The following is a 9601-nucleotide window of genomic DNA, read 5'->3' as shown; positions in this document are numbered from 1 at the left end:
GCGGGCCTCCCAGAGGCCCGTTGCCTTCGCTGGGGTCCTCCAGGAGGGGTCCGACGGTGGCAGCAGGCCCCTGGGAGGCCCATTGCCTTCGCTGGGTCCTCCAGGAGGGCTCCGACGGCAGCAGCGGGCCCCTGGGAGGCCAGTTGCCGTCGCTGGGGCCCTCCATGAGGGCTGTGGCGGCAGCAGCGGGCCCCTGGGAGGCCAGTTGCCATCCCTTGGGCCCTCCAGGAGGGCTCCGGCGATGGCAGCAGGCCTCTGGGAGGCCAGTTGCTGTCCCTTGGGCCCTCCAGGAGGGCTCCGGCGGCGGCAGCAGGCCCCTGGGAGGCCAGTTGCTGTCCCTTGGGCCCTCCAGGAGGGCTCCTGCGATGGCAGCGGGCCTCCCAGAGGCCCGTTGCCTTCGCTGGGGTCCTCCAGGAGGTCTCCAGCAGCGACAGTGGGCCTCTGGGAGGCCCATTGCCTTCGCTGGGGCCCTCCAGGAGGGCTCTGGTGGTGGCAGCGGGCCCCTGGGAGGCCAGTTGCCGTTGCAGAGGCCCTCCAGGAGGGCTCCGGCGGCAGCAGTGGGCCCCTGGGAGGCCAGTTGCCGTCGCAGGGGCCCTCCAGGAGGGCTCCGACGGCGGCAGCGGGCCCCTGTTGTCAGGGGCCAGCAAAGACGGGGAGGCCTCCAGCGCTGGCGGTCCCTGCCGGCTCTTTCCCAGCCTCTGACAGGGCCTGGGGCCCCATCAGGGGCCGGCAAAGAGGAGGTGGCCTGGCCCCTGGGGGTGGAAGCTTCGCCCCTGGGGTGGAAGTTCCGCCCCCAGAGGGTGGAGGCTCCACCCCCGGCACGCGGCCCCGCCCTGGGGGTGGGAGTTCCACCCCCCGGCTTCGGCCCCCCAGTTGTCTGAGGGACAGCAACCCGGCCCCCGGCTCAGAAAGGTTGCCTACCCCTGGTATAGCCCTCTCTTTCAGTACCACTATTTTCCCAGGCACAGTTAGTGGGGTGGTATTATATGTCAAAAAACAAATTCAGTTATACAGAAATCCATGAGAGTGATCAGAGTGGACCAGTTGAGAACATTTGGCTAAAGAGAAATAGAGAAATAAATAAATGCAACATTGTAGTAAGAATTTACTACAGGCCACAAAACCAAAAAGAGATAGTGGACAATGCTTGTCAGAAACAAATCTCAGAAATCTCAAAGATGCAAGCATTAGTAGTTACAGAGGACTTCAATTATCCTGACATCTGCTAGAGACTAATTAATTGTCCATACAAGCAAAAAGCAGTGGCAGTATCTCTTTTTGAAACCTACCTGTTTAGACAATGCACATGGCCAAAATGGGAGGAAAACAGAACCAAGCCACACTCCCAGATTAAACATCAGAACAAAATAACTCTGTTTGCTCTATGTTAAGCTGCAAAGTGCAAGATATCACACTGATGAGCAGACTACATGCTGTGTGGAGATGGAGGGGATGCAGGCAGCTAGTAGAAGCTATCAGGAGCAGGTGTCCTAAGCTAGGTGATCTGCAGACACCACTGCTGGCCATAATTTTTTTGGTCATCTACCCACAAATGGATCACACAAGTGGTCAGCTGCACCACTGACCAACTGCATACATAATGTGAAATGATGACAAATATATCAGTCACCAACAATAAATACATTAACAAACTGGCTAGTCCAACAGCAGGCCATGGGGGCAAGAGGGAGAATGGGGGGTGTATGGGGGGGGTGCTGTGCCAGTGTGTCAGAAGCAGTCGTAAATCAAGCGGCCAGTCAATCAGCTAGTTGCATAGGGCATCCAATGGTCTGGTGGCTGGGTAGAGGGACAAAAGAGGTGATTGGCGACTGCTGATGGCATGTCTGTGCACTTGTTGTGTGCAGGTATTTGGGGTGAAACAGAAAAAAATAATGGTGTGCCATGACTTGTAGCCATAAATGCTCCATTATGGCATGTCTCTCCTCACAGTAGGAGGCCGGGTGGGGTGGACTACATGTCAGTCGTTGGCCTGTTGTGGGAGCTAGCAAAGTAGCCAGCACATTCTCCCAGCAAACGAGGAAACCCAGAGGTAAGCTGGCTTTACCCTTTACCCTTTCTCTTTTCCCAGCCTAACTCTGATCAGCATAGAGCTCCTAAGAGTACTTTGTAAATCAGTCTGAAGCATTTGCACTGTAGCATTGTCTGTAAAGGAAAGGGCACTTCTTTCCCCTCTTCTTCCCTGAATTCAGGCGAGAGCTCCTTCCTTTTGGAGTCAAAGTCAGCATTATTGAGCCTGGCGGTTTCGCTACTAATCCCAACATGTACACGATAGAAGAAACCCTAAGAAGTACATGGAACCAGGTACCTTCTGACATCAAAGATGCATATGGACAGCAATACTTTGAGTACTGTAAGTCAATGTTCTAGATGTTCTCTTGAAAACTATAGATATGTGGATGGGAAACTGAACAGGGAGGAGATGTACAATTACTTAAAATTAGGCCTGCCATCAGGAAAGGCTTAGACAAGGCTGCAGTAAACAAGCTAGAAAAGAAATGTATTCACTCTCTTTAAAAAAAATAACCAGAAGAGTTACTACAATGGGGGGGGGGGGAGAATTAGTTTCCATTTTAATGTGAAGTTTTTTAACAACATATTTCTGAACCAATATGGAACCAAAACTCTGAATTTGCCTGAATTCCATAATGGAGCTGTCCCCAGAAAAATTTGCACATAAAAATGCACAATTTTTGAAATTAAGTTAAAATACTTTTTTGAGTAGAGAAAAAATGTTGAGAATATGTAACAGTGTTTACCAAAATGCATATATTGGGAGACATGCATATTAAAATTATATCAGTTTTGTGATTTTTTTTGGGGGGGGGGAATCAAACTTCAATATGAATTGAGCATTTTTTTTTTTAAGTTCATTTTTAAATCACTGACAACTTGCTCTACTGACTTCATTGTAAACATTCTATACAGCCGCAGAGTAGCTCCAAATCAGCAACTGTTTAGAGATTGCTTCAGGTTGAGATATCTAGCTAGCTTCACCTTCTTACAAAGGCATTCAATCTCATTGACTGGGGCTGCATTCACACAGCAGAAATAATCCAGTCTGATACCATTTTAACTGCCAAAGCTCAGTGCTATGGAATTCTGAAAACTATAGTTTGTTGTGGCATGAGAGCTCTCTGACAGATAAGGCTAACTGTCTCACAACACTACAGGTCTCAGAATTCTATAGCACTGACCCATGGCAGTTAAAGTGGTGTCAAACAGTATTCTTTCTGCAGTGCGGATGCGTCCTTGGGAAATATCTCCCTTGTACAGCCTTCCTCAGTTCTTTGCCGTCCAGATGTTTTGGCCTATATGTTCCATGAACCCTATCCTGCATGGCCAATGGTCAAGGATGAAGAGAGTTGGTAATCCAAGACATCAAGGTTGCTTGCCTGTGATTCAAACGTTGATCAGAGAACAGAACTAACTTTTCCTTTGCTTTATTTTTCTTATGTGCAGACCATAAAGCATTCCAAGATCTCATTAAAACACTCAGCAAGGACCTCTACCTGGTCACTGACTGCATGGAACATGCCCTTACATCCTGTTACCCTCGCACCCGCTACAGTCCAGGCTGGGATGCAAAGCTCTTCTACATTCCTCTTTCTTACATGCCAACCTTAGTGGCAGATTTTGTCTTGGCCCGCTTTGCCCCAAAGCCAGCACAGGCAGTGTAGATGCTGTGGTCATCCAAACCATCCAACAGGCTATCTGAATGGGACCCAATTGCAGTTGTATCCTACAGCATTTTTACATGTGGCTTTAGTTACTGGATATCTATTACGAAAACTGAGGGACTGAGCAGACTGCCCCTAAGAAGCACTGGATTGGGGATGCATGTCATGCTCCCGACCCGGCGGTTCCACGGCAGAAAAAGAAGCCACAAAAAGTGGCTCCTTTTTGCACTGTGGAAAGGGTGCACTAGCCACCACCGCAGCTATTCCACAGCTCTTTGGCACAGCACATGTAAACACTGCTCCAAATACATGGTGTGTGATCCCTCCCACTGTGCGTTATTTTAGGCCCTGAGTTATTTTTCATTGATTCAGCACAATTGACTCATAAATGTAAGCTGCGGTTCTTCACTGACTACAGCATGGCTGACTTCTGTGTAAACCTTAAGTTGCTTTTTAGCTCAAACTACCAAAATGGACTTGCCATGGCTAGGTTGGTTGGGAGAGTCTATCAATCAAAAAAGTAACTTTCCAAGCTGTAGGTGAGACATGGGTAGGATGGGATTCTTAGTTCCCCCTCCTGTTCTTTAATTATCTACTCTAATTGGAGTCTTATAGGAGTCAAAAGCGCCATCAGTATTGTGCTGCAAGTCAAGAGGAAGTGTTTGTCTTCAATAGAGTTCATCTTACTTGGAAGTCAGTCCCTCTGTATTCAAGACAATTTACTCCTAGGAAATACATGTCGGATTACAGCCAGGCAGACCAGTCCTGGGATGGGTCTTATGTGTGGGGATCATCATTACCATATTGGTGTGTTGGTCTGAGTGTTTTAATTCCACAAAAGTTGGATCAATAGTCTAAAATGCTGAAAGCATAGGGTAGTTTCCCTCCAAATCATATATATTCCTCCCAATACTAGAGAATATGTATATGTCAATTGCAGAGGAACATGAGTTGGGAGGGTGCTGCTCTTCTGTTGTTCCCCTTTACAGTGCTTACATTACATCTCTTGTGGGTTGGGATATGTCATCTTACATTTTGTAAAGCAATATTCACAGTCATAGTGCTGTATGATTCTTGCTTTTGGGATCATGGGGGTTGAGTTTTCCATAAAATATAATAAAAATGACACAAAATTGAATATCCTTGTCCTGATGTTATGGGTGCATATCAGGTTAGTGTGATATAGGAGGAAATGGTATATAAATAGAGAGTAGTACTATTAGTACATGGAAGAATATGGTCTTTCAGATGGCCTAGAAGCCAATCATATATGGTCTAAGTCAGTTACTTATTGTTGTATGCCTTCAACCTATGTCCAATTAATGGTGGTGACCATAAGGCAAATCTATCAGGGGGGTTTCTTGGTTCAGAGAAGGTATGATTTTGACTTCCTCTGAGGGTGAGAGAGTATAACTTACCCAAGGTCACCCAGTGGGTTTCCACGGCTGAGAGGAGATTTGAACCCTGGCCTCCAGAGTCCTAGTCCAGCACACAACCATTACATTACTTTCAAATCATACACAAAATGGTTCTCAAATCATATACAAAATAAAGCTGCTTCGGGTCTCTTTGGAGGTATGCTGTTTAAATGATGCATGCATCCTAAGAATCCAGAAGCTGTGCCAAAGCTGCACTCCAGTGCTTAGGAATGGAGTGTGGCTTTGGCGCGACCTCCGGACTCTTAGGACCCATGCATCATTTAAATAGCATACTTCCAAAGAGACCCGAAGCAGCTTTATTTTGGCAGTCTGTAACAGGCCATTGATAGGCAAAATAAAACCTTCCTGATGGTGCTGGACTATATTTCTACCCGTTTTAGCCAGTATATTTAATGGTCAGGAACACTGGGACCTGCAGTTCCACAACATCTGAAGGGTCACACTTTGCCTGTCCTGTTGCATACAGCCATTCTGCAAGTAACCTCTGCAGGGCTGGTCAAGATTGGCTGAGACCCCAAATGAACTATGAGAGTCCACAAACAACATACTTAGGTCAAAGTCAGAGTTCTCTACAGTCTGAAGGTGCTTCATGGTAGTCACATGAAGTTTTCCTGGGGAAGGGAATGTCAAAATTGAAAGTTTCCTGAGAGCAAATATATGCAAACTGCATACCTAGTCAAGCAGTCCCATCCTGCACTCTTGCTTTGAATATCCAAGTATAGTTCTCTGTAATTAAAACAGTCTTTATCTCGCACTTTGTAATATCGGTGGATCTAATTCTGCTACACAACACTGCATCACTGGTTATAGGTCAGAGAGAGGCAATTTGTGGCACTCCAAGAAACTATTGGACTGCACCTCCAAATATCTTTCGGCACTAGCTAGGGCTGAATGGAATTCAAACAATATCTAGAAGGCCACAGATTACCACCTATTCTATTCTCTACAAAAAGATAATTGTTAAGTCTGTCACACAGTGGTTGCCTTCTTGTAAAAAACTTGCCCACTTCTACTGAAAGCTATCACAATTTTCCACTTATTTACATCCTCTAGTTAACTTATAACTAACCTGTATATTCAGAAGGTAGATTACCATTTACGCAATGGCATTTACACACACACACACACACACACACACACACAAGAACTAATGAAATTAAAGGTACAGTAGTAGCATGTAGCAAGGTTGAGATAAGGCAATACTTTGCCAGTCCAGAAGTGGAGCTCCAATCAGGGGATGATGGATGTAACAGTGGCTCAACAAGGCTGCCTAAAATGTGGGAAGGGGGAAGGTCTGTATGAATCAATATGAAATCCGACAGCATTCCTGCCTCATTCCAGACTGAGCTAAAGTGTGAGTGCCAAAGCAGGCTTTTTATAAAGTCTTGAAGCAGTTGGGCGGATTTTCCAGGAATCCCAGAAACAATAGAATTCCCAGTTGATTGATGGTTTTACAAAAGGAATATTTTTAGTTAATGGTGGTGATTCTGATTTAATCAAGTAGTAATAAACAGCCCCAGGGAGTTTGGGATAGAATCAGGTGTGGGAAAATACAATGGGGGCTAACAGAAAGATTGGCTTACTACTTTAGGCTGACAAGCCCATGTTTGTGACCTTCAAGAAGAAATGCACATGGCAGGGGCTGGGAAAAAACAGCAACATTCACAGCTACAAAATTACAGGGCCCTCAGGTCTGTGTGATCAGTCCAACATTCACTTTAAAGGTCATCTCATCTTTCTAGGTTCATGCTTATGGCATCTCTGTAACTGCTGTTATAATAAAATATATTTGTACCCCAAAATAATGTGGGGCATTTTGTTACCAGGGTGTGGTAACAAAAGGGTGTTCCCCCCACCAGCACTTGGCAAACACACACTCACTTTTTGGGATGCATGATGAAGTCAGTGCTGATCATTTGCTTACCTAGTTTCAAACTGGCCTTAGGGAGTTTGCTTTCTTGTCCAGATTGCAGAACTAGACAGCAGAACAAAAATCCAAGTGCACTTTCCTTCCTTCTCTCTCCTCTTCTAGCCTTTGCATCACAGCTGGTCATATTTGCAGGAAGTCCCAGCACTTCCTGAAAGGGCTGTCAGCAGGGACATTTGAGGTTCAAGTGCATGAGATGGAAAGAGAGAAGGCGCTCAGCCTCTTCCTGCCAGGGAAGAGGGAAGCCACCAACAACCCCCTCCCCTGTTCTAAAGTTGCAATCAAGTAAATGTACATTTATCCCCCTATGCACCCACAGCCAAGGGTGCAAGGGCCACACTGGAAGAGGAACACACATGCACACACTCTCATGATAGCATGAGAGTAATGAAATGCATGCCCATCATGCAGGGCACATTTCTGGAAGACTAATAGCTAATGCTAGCAAGTGGATGACTAAAAATATACAAGCCCTGAGTCAAGTCATATCAGCGCATCATTTATTTCCAAGTTGAGTCCAAGTCAAGTCATTGCAGCAACTTGAGTCCTAGTCAATTGACTCCAAGTCTACATCACTGTGGACAACTGTGGAAAGCTAGGGGACCATATTAGACTGACAGAAGACCTTGAAGGGACACATTCTCCCTGTGATACCATACAACCCCCCCCTCACCATTTTGCCACAAATTGACCCAAAAACTCTCTAGGGGGGTATGGGAGGCAATGTGCAATGTTTTAGGCCCTCCTAACACTTTAGGGAAGATGAGACCTTTTTTAAACAAAAAGAAGTGAGAAGAAGGCAATCCCTGTTAACTTCCTGTTTCAAACAAGGCCTTTTGGGGGCCTAAATTGGCTCAGAGGGCCTGAAAACTTGGCAAAAATGCCTCACATCCGACACTGGAATAATTAAATGAGGAAGGACGGTCTTGTCACTGGTTTTTATATAGGCAACTAACTGAAAGGGTCAAATGGATAAGAAATTAAATGGAATAGAGAAAGAAGGTTCAAACACTGGAAAGCTAATGAATGAAATTTAACATATTGAAAGTACATGAGTTTTTATTGAAGTTTTAAATGGAGGAGGCAGTTGTTAAGAACTATATGATTAAGTGGACTAAAGACATAGGACAACTAACACAGAAATATTACTACACTATAGCCTCCTTTGCCTTTGATTGAATTTTGATATCAAACTTCACCCTAGAAGGGATTCCTTATCATGTAGGACTGAAAAAATTGTGCCCCTGTGTAATTTAGCCAGGAAAAACTAAGGGCGCATAGTCAGAAAGGTATTTTTTGAAATGCAAATCTGTTTTTTCAGTTTCAGAGGCATGTATGGCTCAGGTATTTATCAGCCATCTGGAAATGGATCAGGCCATATGGATTTGCCACTTCTTTGTTTAGGAAGGCTATATTTTATTGCCCTGTTGATTCCAGGGTTCTGCTCTTTCCTCCTCATGGAAAATTCCATCCCAAAGTTCCCAAGAATCTTCCCCCAAAGCTAAAATGTATAAATGTTTGCTCTTTGTTTTCAGATTTGGGTGAGGTCAAGCAGTCATGTTGTGAAATTTCATTTGAAATTCCTCAGAGCTGCTGGTAGCAATCTGAGTCTATCTTCCTTTCAATCTTCCCTCTGATCTGGATTCCTGATTTTGAGATTCAGGTAAATATTGCCCTAACCTACCACTCTCTATATGCTTTAATCTACCTTCATTTTGTTAGCTCTGGTATGAGTGTGTAAGTGTGTACTTTTACATGAATGTTGCAACATCTTCACTGTATTTGTATAACTACATTTGGACCTTGTATTCTGGAATTCTAGTGCTTGGACTTGGTATAAAAAGGTAAAAGATTCTAATATGAGGGTTCAGTTCCCCACTCGAGCATAAGGCCACCTGATCCAGGCCACCCCTTTTCTCACTGGATCAGGGCCACAGCAACCTCACACCGCAGCCTCTATCCAGCCTTTTGAGGGTGCAAAAAGGAGCTGCTTTTTGCAGCTCCTTTTTGCACCCTCAAAAGGGTGCCATAGCCGCGGTGGTGCAGCTATATGGCACTCCTTCAGTGCTGCGTCATATGGATGCAGCACCAGAGAAGCGTTGTGACTAGTGATTAGAGAAACCCATGTTTTTCTTCTCGTTAACTGAGAGCTTGAGGAGAATTTTTAAAAAAAATATTCGTTCCACAAATCCCCTTTTCAAAGGGTGATTTCTTCTCTCCCTTTCAGCAACTAGCGAAATATTTTTCACAGATTTCTCTGAATGACAATAAAAGACAAGGCGAATAATTACGCTAATTACTTTGCATTTCAAACTCAATTACCATGTCAAAAGGAAGTTTGGCAGAGGTTTAAAGAACATTCCTATGCTTAAAAAAACCTGAAGGCACACACACAAAAGGCAAAAAAGCCCAGTGTCAACAAATAAACAGTCCCAACAAGAAATGCTAGAGTTGAGGGGACCCTCAAGGACTATCCAGTCCAACCCCCTTCTGCTATGAAGTAATACATAGGAATACATGGCATACTAGAGGACATG

The 9601-nt window shown here is 45.0% G+C and overlaps 3 protein-coding genes across 4 annotated transcripts in view; 2 read left to right on the top strand and 1 right to left on the bottom strand.

Moving 5' to 3' along the window:
- The window catches only part of LOC121922270 (retinol dehydrogenase 7-like), an 11472-nt gene extending 6636 nt beyond the window's left edge, over window positions 1–4836 (top strand). The window contains exons 4-5 of the mRNA XM_042451483.1: window positions 2211–2371; window positions 3481–4836. Coding sequence (XP_042307417.1) covers window positions 2211–2371; window positions 3481–3698 — 379 coding nt within the window. The 3' untranslated portion in view covers window positions 3699–4836. The remainder of the gene's footprint in view (window positions 1–2210; window positions 2372–3480) is intronic.
- Window positions 1–7340, bottom strand: part of TAC3 (tachykinin precursor 3) — a 169072-nt gene extending 161732 nt beyond the window's left edge. For both annotated transcript variants that reach the window (XR_006102129.1, XM_042451485.1), the window contains exon 1: window positions 7062–7340. The gene's annotated coding sequence lies outside the window, so the exon portion shown is untranslated. The remainder of the gene's footprint in view (window positions 1–7061) is intronic.
- A 1259-nt stretch (window positions 7341–8599) lies between these two features.
- LOC121922271 (17-beta-hydroxysteroid dehydrogenase type 6-like) overlaps window positions 8600–9601 on the top strand; it is a 19174-nt gene continuing 18172 nt past the window's right edge. Inside the window, exon 1 of the mRNA XM_042451484.1 lies at window positions 8600–8727. The gene's annotated coding sequence lies outside the window, so the exon portion shown is untranslated. The remainder of the gene's footprint in view (window positions 8728–9601) is intronic.

Source organism: Sceloporus undulatus, chromosome 2 (assembly GCF_019175285.1).
Source record: "Sceloporus undulatus isolate JIND9_A2432 ecotype Alabama chromosome 2, SceUnd_v1.1, whole genome shotgun sequence".
Classification (NCBI taxonomy): domain Eukaryota; kingdom Metazoa; phylum Chordata; class Lepidosauria; order Squamata; family Phrynosomatidae; genus Sceloporus; species Sceloporus undulatus.
Note: the sequence above shows the minus strand (reverse complement) of the source record. Positions and strands in the feature narration are given on the sequence as shown.